Raw genomic sequence first — 27,178 nt, 5'->3', positions numbered from 1 at the left:
CCTTTTACGACACTTTTTGAACCCTAAGACTGCAAAATAAAGCATAGGATTATTTTAATCCGGCTATTTAAATACTAAGCTAGTAACTTAACTGTGTACAATAACAGTAGTAACAATAGCGATACAAATTGATGTGTATCACAAAGTGATGATTATATTTGACTTAATAATTATGGGTTGTAATCTGCACATCTATATCTAAAATTAAACATTCACAGACCTCCACATCATGAGGAACCACAGACCTTAACTAACAATAACTATGTGTTCACAGTTTAAATAATTTCTATAACATCTTGGTTTAGCTTCAGTTTTTAATCTTTAAGTGGCCATGGTTTACATCGACAAAGCATTTGACATGAATTTTGAACACGGCATATGCTACAGTAGCATCCATCAAGTGATGAGATGCATTAGACGGCAAGTGAATGGTCACTTATTGTAGTTAAGGTGTTAAAAAATAAAAAATAAACATTAAAGAGTAAAGATTTCAGTGACCTTGACACAGGTGAAATGGTTGTGATGGCTAAACAACTGGGTCAGAACATCAAAATGGAGGCGTTTAGTGGTTAAGGCTCTGGGTTACTGATCAGAAGGTCAAGGGTTCAAGCCTTGGTATCATTAAGCTGCCACTCTTGGGGTCCTTGAGCAAGGCCCTTAATCCTCTGTGCTCCAGGGACACCGCCTCATAGCTGACCCTGTGCTCTAACTCCAGCTTCCGAACATTGCAGCGATATGTGTAGAAAGTATTCCACTGCCATGTAAAGTACATGTGACAAAAATAAAACATCTTTACCTTTACTTTTCAAACTGCAGATGCGTGTGGGATGCTGCCAGTGTTTAGTCCCTACCAAAACTAGATTTAGCATTACGTGTGTGCATTTTAGGAGGACCTTTTCATGAAATTGAAGTCTTTTTCATTACACGGAGGTCCAGTGCATTCCTGGAATGTGCAGGTTCTTAAATTGTTCTGTACCTTTCAAATCACAGAGAAATGGGTTCCAGCCCTTTTGCTGTTCAGACACATTTGCATGGAGCAGGAGAGCAGGCAAAGTTGTTAAATCTCATTCTTCTGATCATCAATTGTTTCTAAGGCCTATTTGATCTATTCTATTTTTTTCCTGCAAAAGTGGCAAGATTTTTCCTTGATATCTGGCATCCAGTTTTACTGCAGAAATAGAGACTGCTAAGTATGTGCATTCGACAGAGGGAATCTCATTCTGATGTTAAAATGTGAAGATTGTACATGTTATAAATTTCATGCTCAGTTTCACTGATAAAGTATCCTGTTAAACACAGATGATATGTAAGGATTTATCAATGCACATCAGCAAATCTCCAACAGATGGTCTTGCATGTTTACACTTGTGCACACTCACACACACACACACTCACACACACACACACACACACACACACACACACTTACGTATGAGGGCTTGCTCAGGTATAAAACCTCCTTCACCAGACAATGAAAGAGTTCATTCCCGATGAGCCAACCTTCATGCTCAGCAACATATCCCACGCTCGCAATGGACCAAAGCAACGCAAACCAGTAAGTCGATTCACTGCATATTTACTCTACAACCGATTTCTCGAAAGTGTTTGCTTATAAACCTTTCCTCTGCTATGGTGTATAATTGGTCCATACTTGGGACATAAAATATGAGCTGTGCAAACAATGTGTCACTGCAAAGCTCATCTTCAGTTCATTATTTCAGAACTGGCCAAGTAAGCAAACACAGGGAATATTTGAAAAGGCAACTCTCAGTAAACGTTGCCTTGCCAAAAGTCGCAACACTTTTATATATAGTGTGTTATTAAGTCAAACGTTTTACATGCAAGCTGTTTAAAAAAATAATCATTTCCTGTCGGGTAGCAAGTAGTTCAGAAAGGAAAAGAGGCATCAATCTGAGCCTGGGTTTGGAATAGTTTTATTTTTGAGACTAGAAATGTTTACATATGTATACATGTACTTTACAAATCTTTTAATTAGAATGGATTTTAATATGATTATAATATTTATATATATATATATATATATATATATATAGAGCCAACTAAAGTTATGTTTCAATTGTACCATTATGTTTTTAAATACGCATTTATTAAGGACCGTTTTGAATAAAGTGCCTTACTTAAGAACAAAATTGTAGAGCTCAGTCGTTTATCAACCACTGGGTACTGATGGCAGAGCTGGTTATGAAGGTTTCTAGATCAGTACTAAAAAAAAAAAAAAAATGGTGGCGTGTCATTAGTAGCGCAAACCCCCAATTTCACTTGTGGTTTTTTTTTTTTATATACTCGTGTTTGAAAATGTAGTTGGGTTTTGACAGCTTGAGTTTTTTATACTCTGATGCATACTGGCTGTTTTGCATTGTACATTTAATAGTGTACATCTTTACACTTTTCTCTGTCACAATTCTCCTAAGCCAAGATGAGATGAGAACCAAGCGCAGATTAAATTTAATTTTTTTCTGGGTACAATAAAAGTAGTAACCTTGAGACAGCTGTGCTTCCATCTGGCAACTTAAGATTGCCGCAAGTAAATGCATAGCTCTGACAGCTTGCCGTTATACTTAAACGTGATTATCAAATTTTGGTAAAAATCTTATTAACAAATCAGCTTGTGTACAGAAGTACCTATTCAATAATCTTTTAGTAAAAAGATGGTATGGACATGTGTTCTTCAGCCACAAGATTTTATTTATAAAGCACATTGTGTTATACCGCATCTAAAGACGTCCTATACAATTGCGTGCCTCCTGCTTTGTGGTAACAGTTTGAAGAAGAACCACATATGGCAGGAAAAGACAGATGCCCCGATACTTTCGTTCATATAGTGTGTATATCTGTATAATTGCAACTAGAAAACTTTCACAGGTGCTGTGATGGTGACAAACCACCAATGGCTAATACTTTGCAAAACTGCAAGCTATAAAAATGCATCACTGCCACCACTATATCATAATACAATCTATAAAAAGAAACTCAGCATGAGAAAGTGACTCAGTAGGTGCTGCCAGGAAATGGTGGACACAGACAAGCAGCTGCACCAGAAAGAAAGCATTTCCTCATTTCCCCTCATTAAGCTTAATGAATAAACGGAAAAGGAAGCACTGCAGTGGTGACACACCCAATTAATACAAATACAATCACAGATAAGTGTGCAAAGGTCACTAACTGCTTTGTACTGTGCAAATATTAAATCGCAATTGTTTGCCTATGAAAATGTTGAGTTGATATACCAAGATAAAAAAAATGTTGGCTTAGTTGTTGAGACTTTGGCAGCTTAGTGGTATTGAACTTATAGCCCTTGACTGTTCAGTTGTCAATGCCACTGTTGCTTTTCCACAGACAGGTTCAGCCGTGGAACAAAGTCCACAGGTTCTGAGTGATGCATCTAAAGTGGGAGAATAGTACTCCAGGAGCTCATCATGGATTTGATGAACAACACAGCTGCCATTCAGACACCATTCAACTGTACTGTGGACATCAGATACCGCTTTACCTACTTCCAGATCTCCTACAGCGTCATCTTCATTTGTGGTATGGCCAGCAACAGCATGGCACTCTGGCGTGTTTGGCTCATGCCATGGACTCTCACTAGCACTGCTGTCTACATGGCCAACTTGGCAGTTGTTGATTTCTTCTTCCTTCTTTCCCTTCCACTGCGTATCTATTACTACAACAACAGGTCACACAGCATGACTTGGGCTCCTGGAAGCGTTTTCTGCCAGCTGACCTTCGCCCTCAAGTACATCAGCATGTATGGCGGTATCTTCTTCCTGGCGTGCATAGGGCTTGACCGCTACATTGCGGTGACGCGTCCAGTGCTGCGGCGACCGAAACAAGCGCATAATGCCTATGTGCTCAGTACGACAATGTGGCTAATGGTACTAGCGCTGAGCTTTGCACTTCCATTCATGCATTCTTCAGCCTCGGACAGTCGACAGACATGTCTGCTCGACCCATCTCTGGGGCACCATCAAACCTTCATCCTGGCAGCTTTGGGCTTGGTGTCAGCCGCATTCATGCTGCCTGCACTGGTTCTGCTGTTCAGCTACTGCAGAGTGTTGCGTGTGCTTGGCAGGATGCCTCACCGTGGGAAAAGTCGCCACCGACGTACTCTCTCGCTCATCTACTGTGTGTTAGGCATCTTTCTACTTTGCTTTACTCCTTACCACTCTAACCTGCTTTGTTACACACTCACCCATGTGGGTGTTGTGCCAAGCTGTGGTCTGGCCAAATTTGCGAGCGCTCTGCACCCAGTCATGCTTTCCCTGGCCAGTGCCAACTGCTGTCTTAACCCACTTGTCTACTACTGCTCCAGCAGCCAGGTGCACAAAAATCCAGCCAAGCAACCAGGTTCTAGTTTAAATTTTAGAAGGAAACAACTGAGAGAAAAGATTTTACTATAAATCAATCCAACACAGAACAATTGTTCAATGCATATTACTTGCATGACACAACAGCCTACCAGCAGGGTGTCTGACTTTCCAATGCATGTCGTTATGTCTGCTGCAGTAAGCTGAACCACAAATGTTTAATACCTAAATAAAAGGAAACTCCATCCTAAATTTATAACAAACCACCACCCCTAAAAATAAAAATAATAACACATAAGTAGCATATAAGTATGAAATCATATACAGTGGAACCTTGATACTCGCTTAATATGTACACTACTGTTTCTCTCCTCCTTCCTGTACAAGACTGAACAGTCATTCAAGTCAACCAAAAGACTCGTGACAGCAGGGTAAACACAATAAACTTTACAGTTAGATTAGTGCCAGTTTTCTTAGGCTGACATCTGCATTATATTTTATGACGGTAAAAATCCCTTTAAATGAGTACCAACCCTCCCTTCTATCATCTAATGTCAACTTTCACATTATTTCCACTTGGTGCTTTATGTTATTTATTTATTTTTTTTTTTACATGAGTCATGTCAGCATGCCGGATGCATCAGTTGATAGGAAAACTCACCGATTTCCAGGCAATGCTCTCCATGATCTGCTGCTCACAGCGGCCCAAGTGTTCGACCATTTCGTGCTTCAGAGTGGGCTCGGCCTTGATGAAGCTTTCGATCACTTTGTAGAAATCAAAGGCGTGAAGCTGGAAGACGTCCAAGATCCAGGGGAAGCACAGGTTCATTTCGGGAGATTCGCTGCCTCCGTTCTTCAGGGAATAACCTGAAGGACAGTAACTGGCAGTTAAACTTAGAAATATCCAGCACTTCAGTGAACATTTAGTATTTCCTTATCTGTTATCATCAAAATGTATGATTGCAAAAACTAAACATACTATATACGGATGAAAAAAACAAAACAAAAAAACAACACCACATGATATGAACAAATACCTGACGTTCAAATAAATGTGAATTTTGAACATTCTAGATTTATCGATAAGCAAATAAACAAAGCACCCCCAATGTGAGTTAGGTATGGATTAAAACATTGAAACAACTCTATATAAACATACTGTTATTGATCCCATGTTTTAATTCTTGTTTTTGTTTATATATATATTATATTTGCAGAAAAGTTGTTCAAAAAGCACCTAAAGTATGTATTAGGTGTATTTCGACTGTATTAATCTAAACCTTCTGTCCAACCAAACGATGGTGGTATTAAGATAATTAAAACTGACTGGAGTTATCCAGAGATAAACCAGTAATCCAGTGATAAGACCAAGGAACCTTTATATTAGCTGGTTATAAGACAGGTTCTGGCTGTAAAGGGGCAAATAACTGGTTCCAATAATCTTACCAACATAAGTTGCCAGGACAACTTCCAGTGCACAGGCAAGGAGTGAGGAGTGGAACGCATCGTTGTTCAGAAGTGTACTGTCGAGGAAAAATCATGTGTATTACATTAAAAAAGGCCTTGATACCAATTCATCATTTGAATGATTCTTTGAAGAGAAATAATCAGTATTGACGCTTACCTGAAATTTTGAACGGAGAGTCTTTTCTCTTCCTAAAAAACAATATCGAAGCCATTAGAATATTAAAGTCACAGGAGTTGCACCAATTTGACACAAAATCCCTTTACACTCACCGACTTAAGCATCGACTCCATGACTTTGTAGTAAAGTTGGACACCTAAAGTAAATCGCTGCAAAACACAAGCAAAGTAAGTTTGCCTTGCAGATGAACTTCTAAAAAGAGTGACCGAGGTTTTGCTTTATTACCTTTTTGCCCAAGCCTTCACAGCGCTGACCAACAGCTTGAGCAAATTTCTGACAGAACAGCTGAGTGAGCCGATCCACACGCTTCGTGATGTCTTCTGATGGGTCCACAGTGCAGTTCTTTTAAAATAAACAGTAAAGAACATAAAAAAAAAACCCTTTATAATATGAGTAAGGAGAAACTGCATTTTATTAGACTTGAAGTACCTGATAGTTTTTCAAATGAAGAACAGAACACACACACACACACACACACACACACACACACACACACACACACACACACATATATTATATACACACATACACACATTACAGACCAAAAGTTTGGACACACCTTCTCATTCAAAGAGTTTTCTTTATTTTCATGACTATGAAAATTGTAGATTCACACTGAAGGCATCAAAACTATGAATTAACACATGTGGAATTATATATGGAATTATATACATCAAAAAGTGTGAAACAACTGAAAAATGTCACATTCTAGGTTCTTCAAAGTAGCCACCTTTTGCTTTGATTACTGCTTTGCACACTCTTGGCATTCTCTTGATGAGCTTCAAGAGGTAGTCACCTGAAATGGTCTTCCAACAGTCTTGAAAGAGCTCCCAGAGATGCTTAGAACTTGTTGGCCCTTTTGCCTTCACCCTGCGGTCCAGCTCACCCCTAAACCATCTCGATTGGGTTCAGGTCCGGTGACTGTGGAGGCCAGGTCATCTGGCGCAGCACCTCATCACTCTCCTTCTTGGTCAAAAAGCCCTTACACAGCCTGGAGGTGTGTTTGGGGTCATTGTCCTGTTGAAAAATAAATGATGGTCCAACTAAACACAAACCGGATGGAATAGCATGCCGCTGCAAGATGCTGTGGTAGCCATGCTGGTTCAGTATGACTTCAATTTTGAATAAATCCCCAAAAGTGTCACCAGCAAAGCACCCCCACACCTCCTCCTCCATGCTTCACGGTGGGAACCAGGCATGTAGAGTCCATCCGTTCACCTTTTCTGCGTCGCACAAAGACACGGTGGTTGGAACCAAAAATCTCAAATTTGGACTCATCAGACCAAAGCACAGATTTCCACTGGTCTAATGTCCATTCCTTGTGTTCTTTAGCCCAAACAAGTCTCTTCTGCTTGTTGCCTTTCTTTAGCAGTGGTTTCCTAGCAGATATTCTACCATGAAGGCCTGATTCACACAGTCTCCTCTTAACAGTTGTTGTAGAGATGTGTCTGCTGCTAGAACTCTGTGTGCCATTGACCTGGTCTCTAATCTGAGCTGCTGTTAACCTGCGATTTCTGAGGCTGGTGACTCGGATGAACTTATCCTCCGCAGCAGAGGTGACCCTTGGTCTTCCTTTCCTGGGGCAGTCCGCATGTGAGCCAGTTTCTTTGTAGCGCTTGATGGTTTTTGTGACTGCACTTGGGGACACTTTCAAAGTTTTTCCAATTTTTCAGACTGACTGACCTTCATTTCTTAAAGTAATGATGGCCACTCGTTTTTCTGTACTTAGCTGCTTTTTTCTTGCCATAATACAAATTTTAACAGTCTATTCAGTAGGACTATCAGCTGTGTATCCACCTGACTTCTGCACAACACAACTGATGGTCCCAACCCCATTTATAAGGCAAGAAATCACACTTATTAAACCGGACAGGGCACACCTGTGAAGTGAAAACCATTTCAGGTGACTACCTCTTGAAGCTCATCAAGAGAATGCCAAGAGTGTGCAAAGCAGTAATCAAAGCAAAAGGTGGCTACTTTGAAGAACCTACAATATGACATTTTCAGTTGTTTCACACTTTTTTGTTATGTATATAATTCCACGTGTTAATTCATAGTTTTGATGCCTTTAGTGCGACAATTTTCATAGTCATGAAAATAAAGAAAACTCTTTGAATGAGAAGGTGACCCCAAACTTTTGGTCTGTACTGTATATGTATATATATATATATATATATATATATATATATATATATATATATATATATATATATATATATATATACATACACATACACACATACACACACACACACACACACGTATATAAACCTTATACCTTGTTTCTATGCATATATATATATCATACAGCATTATATGGTGCATTAAGGTTTAGTGATGCATCTCACCAGACTCATGTAATGTTTTGTCTGTGTTAGGATGAATCCAAAATAACTCACAATGTGAACATACACAGCAGAAAGAAACAATAGAAGTACTGTGCAGTTAACGGCATCACTATTAGTAACCAACATTTAAAAAGGAAGAGAACACTTCCATTTTCACACACTATCCATTTTACTGTGTGCCCAGTGATGTACAATAATTTTGATATTTAGTGCTTAAAAACGAATTTTTCGAAATGAAATGAAAGTTACATTTAGGTCAAAAGAGCGTGTCCTTCCTTTGTACTTCCTGTATTTGCATTTTTGCAATATGTAATCCTATTCTGATTGTGGTGTGTGTATGTGCAAAAACCCCAATGTAAATTAGGCTCATTTTAGCACTGTGTATTATATGCAGATGCTGGAGTTTCCTGTAGAATTAATGATGTTTATTCCAAGATTGCTATATTAATAAGAAAGAAATGACATAATGAATCTAGATGTGAAAGAAAATGTTCATCAGTCAATCAAGTGCAGAGCTGCATTTTACTAAATGATTAAAAAAAAGAATCCCTTGACCTCTGCCTTTTAGCAAATCTAACAATACTGTCTGCCTTCACAGCACCAGGTCACAGGGCTATATGCTGGGGTTTTTTTTGTTTGTTTTACTTTACAGCTACAATGCAAAAAAGAAAAAAGAAAAGCGGAAAAAACATTTGTAACAAATAAAAATTTAAAAAAAAAAAAGTGTGTACATAAAAACAATTTGGCCAAAAAAAGTTTTACAGATTTTTAAGGAAGTAGATTTTTTTTGTTTTGTTCTGTTCAGAAGCATACCTTGAAGTAACCCATGAGAATATCTGAAGGGCGGTCACTGACTGAGGTAAGCTCAACCCTCAGCTGCTGGATTGAATGCATTGTAGCTCTAGAAGACAAAAAAGAAATGCCTGTTACAGCGATGATCGGGCGGAAACATCCTGTTATGATCTACAGTGAAGTTCATAACCCAAAAGTAGGTCGCGCGCATGAAGTGGTCGCATTGTAAATGTTAGCCAAAAGTTTCCAATTTAGTGCTTGAAATTTGTACTACAATTTCTCCTGCCTTCGCTAAATCCTAATAAAATAACAGGATTTAAAAAAAACACTCTGTGTGGACAAGTTTGTGGACACCTGACCATAAAATGTGCTTTTTAAACATCTCATTCCACATATACTTCCTATTTGCTGTTATAATAATCTCCACTCTTCAGGGAAGATTACAAAATCTTCTAGATTTTAGAGTGTGCATGAGGAGATTTGTGCTCATTCAGCCACAAGGGTGTTAATGTGATGTAGGTGAGGTGAGGAGGTGCAGGTGTGACTGGGGTGCAGTCAACGTTCCAATTCATCCCAAACATGTTCAAAAGGGTTGAGGTCAGATCTCTATAGCAGGCCACTCAAGATCTTCCACTCCAACCCATGTAAACCATATCTTCAAGGAGCTGGCTATTTGCACAGAGGCATAGCCATGCTGGAACAGGTTCGAGTCTCAGAGTAAATTGAGTAAAAATTTAACAGCACCACATCTAAAGAAAATAAAACTGTGGACCTCAGTCTCTGTGGTAACAGTTTAGAGAGGAACCAGTGTGTTCTCTAAAAGTTCACAGGAAATCTAAATCTACAGCATGTCAAAAAAAAAAAAAAAAGGCCTATCTGCATGTTCTTGATAAACATCCACTATGTGTGATGCATCAGTACTGAGTTTTGTGCAAGGCTGTGTGTGCATCCATGACTACTTCTACTAACATTTAACATTTTCTATGTAGGGATTGAATATTTAGTACCACATTTTAAATGCTAGTTTAGAAAGCTCTTCAATACAATCGTGTGTTTCGGATTTTAAAATGAACTCATTAAACCACAATATTATCCCACTTATATTAAAGTCGAGAAAAAAAAAAAATTAGACAGCAACAAATAGACTTTGTTTGCTAGGTTATTAGCAGATCAAATACAAGAAGAGATTTTGCCTTCTGAGATGCCAGGCTTTTAAAGTATTTCCCAGTTGCAAATTAGATCCATAAAAATGCATAAATCGGTGAATTTTGCTTTTAGATATGATGGGAAAATGGGCAAAACCACCTTACACGTGCAAAAAAAAAAATAAAAGATCACTGAGCACAGCTCAAGTGGCTAATTGACTTAAAAAAGTCAATTATTATTATTGTTAAAAACAATATAATGAAATTCAGTGTTAAGTTTTTATTATTAATAACAATTACAATAAAAACTCTCAACAGATATCATATATAAAATGATCAAGCTAGGCAAATATTAGAGCTTTTGATACATGTGAGCATTGTGATGTTTTCCATGACGATATTGCATCGCTCCTCAAAAACGCAATATCGCTGATGGCAATATGTTTTGTTTATTTGTGGTTTGTTTCTCAGGTGGGAATGCGTTCGAATAGAATTTAAAAGATCAGGAAGGACGTGCTGTTCATTGATGCACTTTGTGGCCGATTGCGCACGCTGCCACACACACGTATAACCAGATGAAGCTTGATTTGTGACTTAAAGAACACTGCCATATATATGCCTGAGTGTGAAGGACATGCCCATCTTTCCTTGCCGGACTGTATTCCCGACCTTTATAGAAGAAATAATAGTCTCTTACTCTATTTTCTTGCCTCCCTAGGATTGTAGCGTTTAGATGTAAACCACTAGTTGGCGCTCAGATCATGCATCTACTACTAGTAGCCTAATTTTAACTGTAACTCTAATACTAGAACACACTCATCATTAATCCCATTTCATATTAGTTACCTTTAACGACTATGTGTACATGTTTAAAAAAAAAAAAAAACCTGTTCAGTACAATGATACCAATTGTTTTCGTGTATTGCAATACACCTGATGGCACAAGAAAAAGACTGGCAATGGTTTCATGGTATGGGTAGTTTTAAGGGGTTAGGGTTAGCAAAGTCATTTTGGATGCAAATGCAGATCCCTTTGTGCACTGGGTAAAATCAATTTGCTGTGGTTTGCATATGGTGGTGTAATTTCCTCAAATTAAATCCGATTCTTAACAATAAGAAATAGCCCGATACCATATCATATCGCAACCCCTGCATCGTGCTGCGTATCATATCGCCGGATTCTTGCCAATACACAGCCCTACTTTTTGTGTTGCTCTAAAGTCTAAGTTTCTCCAAACTATATAAAATACATTTAGGGGAAACCATAAGTTCTCATTTTAAATTAGTCACTCATCACTTCCAGGAAAACAAACAAAATCTTTATATCTAAGGAAAAGTTCATGACTGTCAGATGAAATGCTTCATCATTAACTATTATTCCTATATTATTATTATTGTTATTATTATTATTATATAATGTATTATATTTACAATATTTATTATACAATTACTCATTATGAAACCCATATCTGGATGTGGTCTGCATGACAGCATTACTTACATATCTGGGTTAGTGTGCATCCTACCTGATTGGGGTCTGTGGTGGAATAGAGACATTCTCCTCTCCAGACAGATTCTTTCTAGGAGTCATTTCTACTTTTGTACTAAAAGAGGAAAAAAGTGCCATACACAGTTAACCGCAAACGTACGAGTGAACGAATTTCAAATTCGGGCAGCAAAAGCAAATTAATGTGCAGTACGTACAATTCTGCTTTGACAGGGCTGAGGGTCTCGTCATCAGTTAAGAACAGTCGTGCGTCAAAGTCCTTGCTTTTATGGTAGAGCGCTTCATAACTTTTGGATAGAGTTTCCACCTATAAAGAGAAAACAAGCGTTTTTTTTTAAACACTGTGCCAATATACTTGAAAAGCAAAAGAAGGCTTTTATGTTCAATTAGATTTTGCTGGACCTCCAACAATATTCCCAAACCTTGTAAAAGTGCAAAGTCTATTTAATCAGGTGATGTAACCAAATAAACAATAAGAGATTTGTTGACCTTCTTAGAATTTCAATCATCAGAAGTAACCAGCCAGAAGCTCAGCTTCAAGCTAATATTTACTTCTGTTTGCTGCACATCGTAGGCCTTTAAATGTATTCATTATAGAGGGACACACAAGCAGAAGGCAGGCTGGATGCTGTACAAAAGCATGTTTACTCTATAAAATCGCAAGAGAAAAACGAATCCTTAGCACATTTTAGACTTTATAAAAGTTGAGGAAGTTTTTCCATGAAAGCGCCTAAATTTGGAAAGACAGACAAAAATATTCTCAATTAACGCATCAAAACTATGACAGAAACTGAAATTCTGGATACATGAAATAAAAACCAGCATAAATGGCATTTTTATACAACATACAATTTGAGGGTATGTTGTAAAAAAAAAAAAAAAAAAGCAATCAATGATGTGGCCTGTTGTGAGGTGGGGTTAAATGAGATAAGTGAGGATGAAGATGATGAGGATGTTGTTTTGCCTTCGCTGTAGATATGGAGCTGACTTGACCTGACTGTACGCATTCACCGATAAAATACCAAGTCACATGACATTAGTAAACTTCCCAAAACATAAGACCCATTGTTTTAAATCATATTACTATGCTGTAACAGTGTCAGTTAAATTCGCTCAATAACTTTTTTGCTCACTGGCGCCTCCAGTGCTTGATGGAAGAAAGTGCAGAAAGAAATATCAAACAAAAGTAATAACACAAACCACTATTTCGGAAATCAAATGATATCTGAAGCAGGTTGAAACTTACAGCTGGAAGTTCCTGTGATCCTGACAAGCCCATGGAGTCCAGGAAGGCACAGAAACTACTTTGGTAGATGTTTTTCACCTGTAAATACAAGAAACACAGTGATGAATTGCTTTTGGCATTACTCCAGTTTTTTTTTAATTATATTTTAATAAATTATAATATATTTTAATGGGGATGCACTGAAATGAAAATTCTTGGCCGAAACTGAAAACCGAAAAAGAGGAAAGCAAGGCCGAAAACCGATTTCAAAGAATAAATCAATTACAAATTATGAAAATATTTATTTATAGCACATTGTAACAATGCACAGGATAAAATACATTAAAATTAAAACAAATGTTTAACTTAAATGCACTCATGTGTACATTAAATAATAATGTACAGGCCCTCTGGCCTGCTGAAAGGTTGTAAAATTAAATATGTTCTGTCATCAAAACAAAGTGCATTCAGAACAAGTGCAACTGCTTAAAGATACAACAATATTTTCACTGTAGGCCTACAACATAAGTGTATCAAAACAAAGACTGCCATAGCCCATATGTAAACTGTAGAACTTTAACAACAAATGCACCAAGAATTGCAGATGTGCAAAGTGGATAATAAATATTTAAATACTAGACAAACACATTCTACTTTTTGAGGTAAAGTGGCAGGTTTTTCTTGATGAAGTGTAGCTTCTCTGCTTTATCACAGTGAAGTCTGTTCCTCTTCTCATCGAGAACATGGGCTGCTGCACTGAACTGTCTCTCGCTGTCAGTGCTTGTGCACAGAGCAGACAAGTACTTGCGTGCCAACTTTGCCAGGTCAGGAAAGCGCCTTGACTCCATCACTGGGAAACTTCCTTGCCTTTTCAAAAACGTACGCCACAGACGCAGTGCGCGTGCTCGAAGGGGTTTTGCTTTTCTGTGCCGTGTTCCTCTCATATTTAGCATAGCGATCGGGATGTTTGGATTTCAGGTGATAAAATAAACCCGACGTGGAGAAAGTCTTTGCAGACGCACCCCCTCTTGAAATTGCAGGCGCGGTTTCTGTTTGCATCATCACAACAAACTGTTTCGGTCGCGTTGTTTCGGTGATCAAAGGCTTTCACCGAAGAAAATTTTCGGTGGCCGAATATTCGGTGCATCCATATATTTTTATATATATATATATATATATATATATATATATATATATATATATATATATTTGTTCAGACATTACAAGCTTCACTGCCATGCAACACACCTTGTATAACAAACCAGAAAAAGTAGCAGTGATGATGAAATTTGCCATGTGCAAATGCAGAATGAACGCGAGTATTCGTTAGCAGTGTAATGATTTTTTTTTTTACCTTTCCACACTAATCATTGTGAAGGACTACAAATGGATGTTCAGTATTAGATCTTTTAAGTTATACAAATGCTTTAATTAACAATAGCTTTGTTGTATAAAAAAAATAAAATAAATAAAAAAAAAAAATTATATATATATATATATATATATATATATATGAATGAATGAATGAATGTGAGAGAGAGGGGAAGAGAGAGAGACAGAGAAATAGAGAGAGAGAGAGAGAGAGAGAGAGAGAGAGAGAGAGAGAAATGAAATGAAAAATGCAGATTTTTTATTTATCCTTTATTTAACCAGGAGAAGCCCATTGATATTAAAAATCTCTTTTGCAAGGGAGACCTGGCCAAGATAGGCAGCTGAATTACATCACATCATTACATACGTACAAAGACAAAGATATCTGTATACCACCCAAGGCACTGGCAAATTGATGACACTTTGTTGAGGGAGCAAACAAGATATGCTCAAGGAAATGCTCATCTTTTTCCCTTAGTCTGTTAACACCCTGTTTACAGTAGCAATGTCCTATTTCTGGGTTTATCTATAAATTGTGTCCATTATCTGCATCTTCTCATCACAAACAGGAAACATACAAACAATCTGAGAAAGTGTGATATCCGGGGAAAACAGAAAAAAACCTCTTCACACTCTCTGATAAGGCTCTGATTATACTAGTGCAGTAAACAGTAAACAGATAAACAAGGTCGGCAGATGCGTGCAAAATTTTCTAACCTCATCTACGCTGCAGTCGCTCTCCTTACACAGAGTCTCCAGCAACTGCACGTCCATCTCATTAGGACGGGGTTTGGCTTTGTTCCGTCTGGAGGTCCGGGTCGGAGGACTTCGTGTCGACTCTGATCGGGACGAGAGAAGAGCAGGTGATTCGGGTCAAATACTGAAATTTTATAAAAACCTCGGGTCAAAAGTGCAAAGTAATGGAGAGTTTGTTAGCGAAGTGAAGAAAAGAGTGCGGGCAGGGTGGAGTGGGTTAAAAAGAGTGACAGGAGTGATTTGTGATAGAAGAGTATCTGCAAGAGTGAAAGGGAAAGTTTATAGGACTGTGGTAAGACCTGCGATGTTGTATGGTTTAGATACAGTGGCATTGAATAAAAGACAGGAGGTGGAGCTGGAGGTAGCAGAGCTGAAGATGTTGAGGTTTTCTTTGGGAGTGACAACGATGGACAGAATTAGAAACTAGTTTATTAGAGAGACAGAGTATGTAGGACGTTTTGGAGACAAGGTAAGGGAGGCGAGATTGAGATGGTTTAAACATGTGCAGAGGAGGGACATGGCGTATATCGGTAGAAGAATGCTGAGGATGGAGCCATCAGGAAGGAGGAAAAGAGAAAGACCAAGGAGGAGGTTTATGGATGTGATGAGGGAAGACATGCAGGTAGTTGGGTTGAAAGAGGCAGATGTAGAGGACAGGGTGGTGTGGAAACTGAAGATCCTCTGTGGCGACCCTCAAGGGGGAGCAGCGGAAAGAAAAACATGATGTTCTGTAACATAGTTTCAAGTATATTTTGCTTACTGTAGAGAGGTTGGAGTAGGGAGGACGAGCAGTGCTTGATGTAAAACTCCAGAGCACACAGAAGTAACTGGAAGGCTATCACCAGATCATCTTCCATCTGCAGAACACTTCCTGTTCAATTACAAATGTGAAGATATGCACTGTAAGACTGCTGGTTATTCTTGAAAAATAGCCATAATGTACAAAAAATATGTATGAAAGGCAAATATTAATATTGTGGTACTACATACTACTACTACTGATCCTGCTAGTAGTAATACTTAAATAATATTCTAGTAAAAAAGTGTAGTCAAAAAGATAAAATGTTTGAATAACATGATATACATTTGCACATATATGATACAGTATATACAGTAGTCATGTTCTACTGATAAATGTGAAGAGTATGAAGACAGTGTCAGTCTCTAATACACATACACAGTATCTCACAAAAGTAAATACACCCCTCACATTACAGTAACCATTTTAGTAGATCTTCTCAAGGGACAATACAATAGACATGAAACTTGGATATACTTTAGAGTATTTTCCTCTGAAAATAACTCAACATACAGCCATTGTCAAAATAGCTGGCAACATGAAAATAAGAACACCCTACGTGAACATGTCAAAACTGTGTCCAAAATGTGAATATTTTCTGTGAGCACAATTGTTATGTAGCACTGCCTTAATCCTCCTGGGCATGGAATTCACCAGAGCTGCACAGGTTGTTGCTGGGATCCTCTTCCACTCCTCCTTAATGAAGTCACGGAACTGACGTTTGGAATCAATGTTTCCCCTCAATGAATCGCAGCTCCAAAGTACCAGCAGCACTCATGCAGCCCAAGACCATGATGCCATCATCACCATCCTTGACTGTAAGCAAGACACAATTTTCTTGGTGCTTCTCACTAAGGCGTTGCCACACATGCTGGACACGATCTGAGCCAAACAAGTTTATCTTAGTCTCCTCAGACCACAGGACATCGTTCCAGTAATTCATGCTCTTGGACAAGTCGTCTTCAGCAAACTGTTTGCGGGGTTTCTTGTGAGCCAGATTCAGAAGAGGCTTCCTTCTGGGACGACGGCCACACAGACTGACTTGTGGTCTGAGCACTGACGAGTGGATCTTCTGCTTCTGCAAACTCTAAAGCATTGCTACAGCACTTGTGTCTGTTTTTTGAAGCGGCTTCTGCACCTGACGCACAGCATGAGGACTGAACTTCTTTATTGGACACTTGTGAGGCCGAGTGAAACCAGTCTTGGAAACCCTCTGTATGACCCTCTGTACTGTAACTTAGTTTCATGGTGTTACCGATCATCTTTTAGCCTCTTGTGGAAAGCAACAATTCTAATTCTCAAATCCTTCTTCTGGTGGTCAGTATGAGAGGATTGTACTCAAAGCACCACATTTTAACTGCTCTAATACAAGATACACAAATTAGTATGGTCCTGACAAGCGGACAAAAACATGAACATAAATAGAGCATGTGGCTTTGCCTGGTTATATGACGTACAGCTGTTATCACTTTACATTTGTTGCCAGCTATTTTGACATTATGGCTGTATGTTGAGTTATTTTCAGAGGACAGTAAATCTGTACTGTAAAGCTGCACACTGACTACTAGTTTAATTTCTATAGTATTGTCTCTTAAAAAGATCTGAAATGTGAGGGGTGTCCTCACTTTTGTGAGATACTGTATGTGTGAAAGATAGAGATCTAGATATATGATAAATATGATTTTAACCCTACCTTTAGCCAAAAGGAATAAGATCCAGCTACAGTGCAAAAGCTCCTGCCTCCTGAGTAAAAAGAGAAAACAATTACTGACAGGTCCGGTGGTGTACAAACTTTTAATCATGCAAATGGATTCGAGATGTTACTTACTTCCCTTCATCAGGCACACTATAGATTTTTGCACATGTTCTGGAAAAGAATCACAGAGTAAAGATGGTTATATTGCTCCAACTCCTCAGCTGGCTTCATACAACATAAAACTCCAAACTGCAGCTTGCCAATAATCCGGATATACAGTTAAACCATACTGCTATTCATGGGAGTATAAAACAAAATAAAAATCTATAAAATCCTTCAGAAAAGGAAAGAAATATGATGAGACAATATAAATAATTTCTTCTTTCTTTATAGGGTTCTGTTTCTGTTCATACTTCCATTCCCTTTATGCCAGAACTCTTATTATATTATAATGACCTGTAATATACACTTTGCACCCAACATGTCATTTTTAATGCAATTCTTATCACGTTTAACTTTAAGCTTTATGTCCTATGTCTGCCAGACTGGAATGTGAATTAAGTAAGTAAGATCCAGACTTCTTGAAAAAGAATCCTTTGTATGCTGTATGCATACATTTCCATCAGCATCATATAAGATACCTCATGTGTCGACTACAGGTGGTGGATATATACAAACAATAAGAACCATACTTTCATAACAATAGATCATCTTCCATATGAGAGCCTCTTTCTGTCTAAATGGTACTTAAAATCTACACAATCCAGAAGCTCCTGATCACAATTAATGATTTTTTTCTACCAAAAGCATGAGGAAAAAAAAGTTTGGAAAAAAGAATTTATTAAAAAATGTCTTACTTCACAAATCTCTGATAGAGAGCCAGCGACACCTCGTATTTCTTCTCGAGCCTCGTCACGGCAGAGTTCACTTTAGGGCTTATTGTGTCCAGGCTTTCATCCAGCTTTCGCACCAGGGTGAGAAACTGCTTTATACTGCAAAAGAACAGCAGGAATAAGGTTCATGCAGGCAGAAATCCAAGCATGAAACTCCACATTATGCATGACCTCTAGCCCTAATATGTATTTACTACTTTCAGTGACCTAAAGACTAATCAGAACAGCATTACGGAACAGTTCCCTCAATGAAACTAAATGGGTGGAGATTAAAGGGTGTTAAGACGGTAGGAGCTTTGGCATTTAAAGATGGCGCCACGGGTGGCAGCCTCGGCACAACTTTCTCTAGTGGTGAAAAAACACTTTCAAAGGTTTTTACAAACCCGGAAAGTTTTATGGGAGATCTTAGTTGGAGGAGCAGCTGCGCTCTTTGGAACATGGAGGAGACGAAGACGGGGAAGCGTGCAGGTGCGCTGAAGCTACGACATCAGGGATTTACAACTGCGCTCCCATCGATGGTTCACAGCCAAACTTAAACGACTTCGACATGCCAAGGAGAATGTCTACACAAAGGTAGAGACAAAGCCCTGTATAAGCAGGCCAGGAACGTACTGACAAAGAGATTAGAATACCCAAAAGAAGCTACTCTAAAAAGCTGAAAGGCGGGTTAATGATCCGGCATCAGTGTGGAAAGGCCTGCAAGATATCACAAACTACAGAAGACCACCCCTCCCTGCTGAAGCAAACAAAGACCTGGCTTACGACCGGAACACCTTCTACTGCAGACTTCTACTTCACACCTCTCATCCAACCCAGCCCAATGTTTGCCCCATCACACCCCATCACACCCCTGGGAACCCCTCTAACAACTGCTCCATACACTCAAGTTGCGCTCAAGATTTGTAAAGATGATGTGAATCAACTCCTCTAGAGACAGAAGGCAAGGAAAGCACCTGGTCCAGACGGTGTCTTCCCCCGCGTCTCAAATTGTTGACCAATTGGCTAATATCTTTAACAGATCACTGGAGCTGTGTAAAGTCCCCTCCTGTTTTAAACACTCCAGCACCACCCTGTTCCCTAAGAAATCCTCTACCACAGGACTGAATGACTACAGGCCGGTCGCTCCGACATCTGTCGTCATGAAGACCTTTGAGCAGCTGGTATGGCCACCTAAGGAATGTAGCAGAACAGCTGCTGAATCCCCTCTACAGTTTCCCTACTGAGCAAACAGATCAGTGGATGATGCAGTTAACATGGGGCGGCACTACATTCTGCAAAACCTTGACTACTCAGGGACATATGGCCGGATTCTGTTTGTTGACTTCTGTTCGGTTTTTAATACAGTAATTCGGGAAAAAACTCCAATCTGTCAGTGCCAACCACTGCCATCTGTCAGTGGATCATCAGCTTTCTGACAGGGGGGAAACAACAGGTGAGACTGGGCAGGGTTACTGGGTGGCCAGTCAGCACTGGCACATCTCAGAGATGTGTCCTCTTCCCACTGCTATTCTCCCTTTATACTAATGACCGCACATCCAGTGAACCAGCTGTTAAACTCCTGAAATTTTCTGATGATTCTACGCTCACTGGGCTCATCCAAGATGGCAACGAGTCTGCATATCAGCAGGAGGTATAGCGGCTGGTGATATGGTGCAGTCAGAACACCCTAGAGCTAAACACGCTGTGGACTTTAGAAAACACCCCTTAAAACTACTCCCCCTCACAATAACCAACAGCCCTGTGTCATCTGTAGTGACCTTCAAGTTTCTTAGAACTTCCATTTCCCAAGATCTGAAATGGGAGTCCAACAGAAACTCTATTTAAAAAAAAAAAAGACCCAGCAGATGATGCACTTTCGACGACAATTAAGGAAGTATGCACACTATTGCTGCTGAATACTGTACAAAAGTTCTAAAGTAACCTCATATAACATGATGCACAATACTGCTGTTTTGCACTACCATGGACTCACTTTTTATAAATTTCTGATCTGTCATATACTCTGTGTATTGTATTCTATTTAAAACTCGGATTATCTGTATTGTCTTGTTAAATGCTAAATGTATAGTGTTATTTATGTCTATACTTTTGAGAGTCACCAACAGCTGGAACCAAATTCCGTGTGTGTGTGTGTGTGTGTGTGTGTGTGTGCGCGCGCGCACACACACACACTTGGCCAATAAGCCGGGTTCTGATAAACTGGTCATGTTTAGGAAGAAGCATTAGATATATCCTGTGTGTTCTCTTCACAACTTAGTAGCCTATAAAAGTTAAACTATTTAATACCACAGTCCTGATTCATTCTCAATTCTGATTATTGGGAAGGTGTTGAATAATTTTCTCCAACAGCAACTATAACAATAGAGCAGCAGATTTAAAAAAAATATTAAAAATAAATAATAAAAAAATGGCTTCTGAAGTGACTGTGCTTTCTTCAACATGACCTTATAGAACATCAAATAAGAGGGGAAAAAAAGAAGAAAAGTAATGACAGTAAAGTACCAAATGTTTACAAGTGCTACACTATATGAACAAAAGTATTGGAAGACCTTGGTTTTTTTTTTTTTAGTCATATGTGGTCCTTCACAAAATTGTCAACACAATTGAATATACTGGAATTGGAATTATTGACAAATTCAGGTACTGATGTTGGGTGAGGAGTAGCGCTGTAGCTATCGATTAGCTTAGTAATCGAGTATTCTACCGATTATTCCATCGATTAATCAAGTAATCAGATAAGAAGTACTTTTTCTTTAAGAGAAAATAAGACGGTGGTCTTAAAATGAACACGCAATTTCCTTTTTAAGAAAAATTAAAATTTTATTGCTGAAATTGCACACAAGAATATCTGTGAAAACTAATTTTTTTTTGTATTTTATTTTATTTTTTAATAATTACACTGTATGGTGTTTTCTTTATGCTTTAGTATGAAATGAGTCCAAACATTGGAAACTTTGTCGTTTTCTTCACCTTGAATCTATAGAAGCCTGTTTCCGACACAAAAAATAGTTTTCTTTCCTTTCAATTCCGACTGCTTTTCTCGCAAACCTCCAACATTTTAGGTGCATTAGGTGCAGTTGTTGGCCTGAAGTTTGAAGCTGTTGGTGTATACACGAGGCTCATCTGCTTCATTAGAATTGCGAGAAATAAAGTCAGAATTAGGCAAACTTTTTTTTATGTGGCGGAAATAGTCATCTTCTAATCGCCCCTCACTGTTTTCTCCCCCGTTCCTCCAATTTTATTCTGCACCGTCTTTTGTGTTGACCTGTCCAGAGTGCTCCAGTGTTCAGCGAGTGGTGTATCACTAATAATGGTCAGTGGGGAAACACAGTGCTCTGTGTGTAGTTAAATGGACTAAACAAAGCTTTCGATGCTAAATGATGATGTTTTGTATTTCAGCCCTAGTGAGAAGACCTGGGGTGCAGTCAGCATTCCCTTGTGGCTGAATGAGCACAAATCACCACAAACACACTCGAACAAGCTAGTGGAACATCGTCCCTAAAGAGTTTTGTGAACATTCCAGAACATCAAATACAATTAAAAACTAACATTATAAACGCAATTAGTGCAGCATTCTTTGATATATTAATCTCGTTTGCATTGACAAACTGCTGTGATATAAGATTTCTGAACACAAAAGCATCTTCAGGTTGGTAACATTAAGTCTTCATACTGCCCCATCAATGACTATGACTATATTTTTCTAGTAACAAAAACTACAATGTTCCTGTTTTTATAATGCATACCCTTTCAGTTATCATTTTGTTGGTTCCTTTTGGTCAACACAATGGTGTTTCTTATGGAGTCAGTATTAAGACAGAACTGGGCAAATGTTTATATATTTATTCTGCAAATTACATATTTTTTTTGTAGCCAAAAGTAATGGCAATGCTGTTCATGTGGATGAATATGCTTGGAGCATAATTTAAACATCCTTGATCTAACTTTTATTATTCCACTTACCTCAGACCAACAGCCTTCTGAAATTCAGTAAAGGTGAACGTGACGTTCTCAGATTCCACAGCTGAAATGAACACACTTGCTCCCCAGAGATGCTTGTTAGAGGCCTGTGTTAGAAAAACATCTGTATGATGCAATAAGCAGAAACCGTGTATGTTTGTGTATTTCATAAACATGCATGGACACGCATAGGCACTAATGAAGGATGAAAACATACGTTGACTATGTTCGCCATTGACTCCCACCGCATCCATGCCTGATCGCACACCACGTTGGAAAGCGAAAGGTCCTTGCAAAGGTCTACAAACTCTGGATCCTTCTCTTTGTGCCTGATAAAGAAAAAGTTGGTCAAAACATATGTAAAGTCAATAAGCACTTAATGCATGTATAACTACACATTTACAGTGGGGCAAAAAAGTATTTAGTCAGCCAGTAAATGTGCAAGTTCTCCCACTTAAAAAGATGAGAGAGGCCTGTAATTTTCATCATAGGTACACTTTAACTATGAGACACAAAATGAGGGGGAAAAAAATCCCGAAAATCACATTGACTGATTTTTAAAGAATCTATTTGAAATTATGGTGGAAAATAAGTATTTGGTCACCTACAAAAAAAAAGCAAGATTTTTGGCTCTCTCAGACCTGTAACAACTTTAAGATGCTCCTCTGTCCTTCACTTATTACCTGTATTAATGGCACCTGTTTGAACTCGTTATCAGTATAAAAGACACCTGTCCACAACCTCAAACAGTCAGACTCCAAACTCCACTATTACCAAGACCAAAGGACACCAGAAACAAAATTGTAGACCTGCACCAGGCTGGGAAGACTGAATCTGCAATAGGTAAGCAGCTTGGTGTGAAGAAATCAACTGTGGGAGCAATTATTAGAAAATGGAAGACATACAAGACCACTGATAATCTCCCTCGATCTGGGGCTCCACGCAAGATCTCACACTGTGGGGTCAAAATGATCACAAGAACGGTGAGCAAAAATCCCAGAACCACACGAGAGGACCCAGTGAATGACCTGCAGAGAGCTGGGACCAAAGTAACAACGACTACCATCAGTAACACACTACGCCGCCAGGGACTCAAATCCTGCAGTGCCAGACGTGTCCCCCTGCTCAAGCCAGTACATGTCCGAAAAACCTCCTTCCATCAGCAAGGGCATTGAAGATGGAACATGGCTGGGTCTTTCAGCATGACAATGATCCCAAACACACCGCCTGGGCAATGAAGGAGTGGCTTCGTAAGAAGCATTTCAAGGTCCTGGAGTGGTCTAGCCAGTCCATAGAAAATCTTTGGAGGGAGTTGAAAATCCGTGTTGCCCAGCGACAGCCTCAAAACATCACTGCTCTAGAGGAGCTCTGCATGGAGGAATGGGCCAAACTACCAGCAACAGTGTGTAAAAACCTTGTGGACTTAGAGAAAATGTTTGATCTCTGTCATTGCCAACAAACGGTATATAACAAAGTATTGAGAAACTTGTTATTGACCGAATACTTATTTTCCACCATAATTTGCAAATAAATTCTTTAAAAATCTATGTGATTTTTGGGATTTTTGTTTCTCATTTTGTCTCTCATAGTTGAAGTGTACCTCTGATAAATTACAGGCCTCTCTCATCTTTTTAAGTGGGAGAACTTGCACAATAGGTGGCTGACAATACTTTTTGCCCCACTGTATGCAATTATCTAAATCAACCAATCATGTAGCAGCAGAGCAGTACATAAAATCATGCATACATGGGCCTCCAGCTTCAGTCAATATGCACATCATCCATCGGGATGTGGGAAAATGTAATCTCAGTGATCACATTGACAGGCTGCTGTGAACATTTTTATAAGAGCTGAACTCCTCAGATTTCCACACAGAACAGCCTCTAGCGTTTACTTAAAATAATTAACATATCCAGCATCCATTCTGGACATTGCATTTTGACATTCCTCATTCAGGTCAAGAGAGAATGGCCAGACTGGGACAACTTAACAGAAACGTTAACTCAGAAAATCACTCTGTACAACTGTGGTGAGCAGAAAAGACATGTCAAATCTCAAGACAAATGGCCTACAACCACAATAATCCACAATGCGTCGAAATTGTATCGGCCAAGAACAGAAAGCTGACGATGCAGAAAACACTGGTCAACAGTTAAAGATTGGAAAATGTAACTTAATAACATGCAACTCTGATGAATCTCTAGTTCTACTGAAACACACAGATAACATGGTCAGAATTTGGCACCAAGGGTATGAATCCATGGATGTGACTAGGATCATGTCCATGCTGGTGGAGGTTACGTATTGGTGTGGGGAATATTTTCTTTACACTCCTTGGGTCTCTGATGTAAATCAATCATGCCACAGCCTATTTGAGGATTCTTGTTGACCATGTGCATCCCTCCATGGCTGCAATTTACCCATCTTCCAACGGCATGAGAATACATCATGCAACAAATCAAAAATTTCATCTGAAGATTAGGAATTGCAGGTTATAATCACATCAACATAGACATCAAAGGACGATTTCAATCTTGTGGAATCCATCCCATCAAGAATAACATAATAATATGAACAGACATATAAATTGTCTTTTCAGCAAATAAGGGTGTACATTTAAGGAAATGCTGGTGAGAAAAACTTCCTGAACCAGACTCAAACATCCTCATCCTCATCTGGGGCGATACTGGTGTCATCACAGTATAGAGTAATGACAAAGAGTACCAAGTGCATTGAAAGAGTGTTCGCAATCTTCTGTGTCCTGAGACGAGTCAATACGATTACAGTAGCTGTTCTAACAAACAAGGCTGCAATATGTAAGTGAGATTATCACGTATCCTTTATACAGCATCGTCACGGCAACCTGTTTGGTGTTTAACACAAGGGATCTCTTTCTGTCCAAACAGGACTTCAAATCTACAAAAACAAACAGAGGTCTAGTTAACCACATGAGATGCTGTCTATGCATAAACCAGAACCAATCATCTTAACCAGAATCCTGAGTCTTTATGATTATGGATGCAGGGTTTAATGCAAATTATGGTTTAGATCCAGAGGGGTAAAAGGAGACATAGTGTCAGGATTAGCCACCATTATCACGTGATCATTTCTGGTCCTCTTAATGAATGGAGATTGACAGCACAACAGTGTAAACACACCAACTTTAAAGATGATCTTCTGATTAAGGAAATAGATTTGAAATACAACTTGAACAACAAGGTATATATATTATTATTATTATTTTATTATTATTATTCTGAGTCACGAGTCATTGCCATCTGACATGAAGCTTAACAATAGAATCACACTGACTCAGCTAGCCTGCTAGCAAACAACAGACATTGTTAGGCAAACTGACTAGCTGTTTACCAACAAGACAGTGAACAACAATGTCCTAAGAGACTCAGTTGTTTATTATAAAACACACTAAATCCAGGAATGAGTGCAGAACCCGCTGTAAAGCCCGAGTCTTACTTTTCCGGGGAGAGCACTGAGCTCTCCTTCTTGTTGCTCAACTTCGCCTCTTTGCTCGGAGGCGTCCCGCTGCCGCTGCTGCGCTTTTTGGGAGGCATCCTGAGAAACACCCAATGTTCGTCGCGGCTCGGGTTCAAACCACGTGAAAATATCCGGAGGAATTCAATGTCAGGCTGAATGAAGGCGAATACATAAATTTAACACCAATGCCAGGCACTGAGTCCGCACCGCTCCATAACCTCCACTCACACAGCGCCGCTTCCGCAGATCCCTCTAAGCGCGGGAAAACTTCCCCACGTCACATCCGGTTACTTCAGTGGCGGCACCGGCCATGCTGTTGTGTGTACACAACAAAAACAAAAACAAAAAACCAAGCTTAAAAACAAAAAACAGACATTAAATACATTATAAAAATGTTTTGTAGTCGTTTTGTTTTTTATTAATCCCTCATCTCATTTATTTATGAACATCCTAACTAGTTTATTTATTCATTTCTGTATTGTTTCTATTCTGTACTCTTTGTATCATCATCATCATCATCATCATTATTATTATAATTCTATTATAATTCTATTATTTTTTATTCAGCCACAGCATTCAATACAATCAGTTTACTGCCCACTCTGGGTTCATCCGGGTTCTGTGGTGGGAATAAGTGTAAAATGTGCTCGTGGTGGGGGACGTTCAAAAACACGTACACACGTGTAAAAACGCTACAAGTGGCTTAAAACAATGTTTTTAAAAGACCAAACTCAGTAAACACATTAATAATAAAGCATACTATGTCGGACAAGCACATGAGTCCAGAATACGAACACTTGTAATTGCGCGTTAAGATTTTTTCCCTCATAGAAAATCATAGAAATCTGTTAAAGGAAGAAAAACATAACGTGGCTTAACGCGAAAAGACACGGTTTTTAAAAGACCAAACTGCTTATACATAGATAGGGACCGAAAAAACGGTCGTAAGTCCATCAGGTCGTAAGTCGAGAAGAGTGACTACTCTATGATGCGTTCTGAAACAGATATAAAGAGGCACTACACATTTTATGTTCTTTGTTTAAAATAAAATAAAATAATTATAAAAAAAAGGAATTAAAGTAAATAGTCGGGGTCTGATCGTGTGTGTGTGTATATATATATATATATATATATATATATATATATATATATATATATATAATTTGTCTATGAATCACTGTTCTTCCATTTACTTATAGCAACTAAATCAGCAACAATT

General features: G+C 38.8%; 2 protein-coding genes across 2 annotated transcripts in view; one reads left to right on the top strand and one right to left on the bottom strand.

Annotated features, from left to right (window-relative positions):
• rb1 (retinoblastoma 1) overlaps positions 1–26,229 on the bottom strand; it is a 38,840-nt gene extending 12,611 nt beyond the window's left edge. Inside the window, exons 1-17 of the mRNA XM_083564860.1 lie at positions 25,939–26,229; positions 22,682–22,793; positions 22,468–22,571; positions 18,469–18,603; positions 17,744–17,782; positions 17,609–17,658; positions 15,877–15,987; positions 15,078–15,199; positions 13,011–13,088; positions 11,962–12,071; positions 11,784–11,861; positions 9,135–9,222; positions 6,199–6,315; positions 6,066–6,122; positions 5,953–5,984; positions 5,775–5,851; positions 4,990–5,195 (exon numbers count right to left, since the gene is read on the bottom strand). Coding sequence (XP_083420986.1) covers positions 4,990–5,195; positions 5,775–5,851; positions 5,953–5,984; positions 6,066–6,122; positions 6,199–6,315; positions 9,135–9,222; positions 11,784–11,861; positions 11,962–12,071; positions 13,011–13,088; positions 15,078–15,199; positions 15,877–15,987; positions 17,609–17,658; positions 17,744–17,782; positions 18,469–18,603; positions 22,468–22,571; positions 22,682–22,793; positions 25,939–26,036 — 1,614 coding nt within the window. The 5' untranslated portion in view covers positions 26,037–26,229. The remainder of the gene's footprint in view (positions 1–4,989; positions 5,196–5,774; positions 5,852–5,952; positions 5,985–6,065; positions 6,123–6,198; positions 6,316–9,134; positions 9,223–11,783; positions 11,862–11,961; positions 12,072–13,010; positions 13,089–15,077; positions 15,200–15,876; positions 15,988–17,608; positions 17,659–17,743; positions 17,783–18,468; positions 18,604–22,467; positions 22,572–22,681; positions 22,794–25,938) is intronic.
• LOC310739209 (putative P2Y purinoceptor 10) lies at positions 151–4,983 on the top strand. Its single transcript, XM_083564932.1, has 2 exons — positions 151–1,555; positions 3,358–4,983. Exon 2 carries the CDS (start codon positions 3,438–3,440, stop codon positions 4,419–4,421), a length of 984 nt encoding a protein of 327 aa, XP_083421058.1. The 5' UTR covers positions 151–1,555; positions 3,358–3,437; the 3' UTR covers positions 4,422–4,983.
• Positions 26,230–27,178: the final 949 nt, after the last annotated feature.

The sequence above is a fragment of the Silurus aristotelis genome (assembly GCF_946808225.1).
Source record: "Silurus aristotelis genome assembly, chromosome: 16".
In the NCBI taxonomy this organism is placed as follows: Eukaryota; Metazoa; Chordata; class Actinopteri; order Siluriformes; family Siluridae; genus Silurus; species Silurus aristotelis.
The sequence above is the reverse complement of the archived record's forward strand: the minus strand, read 5'-3'. Positions and strand labels throughout refer to the sequence as shown.

Excerpts from the sequence above, each read along its gene's own strand:
- LOC310739209 (XM_083564932.1), top strand. The coding sequence starts at position 3,438 with ATGGATTTGATGAACAACACAGCTGCCATTCAGACACCATTCAACTGT.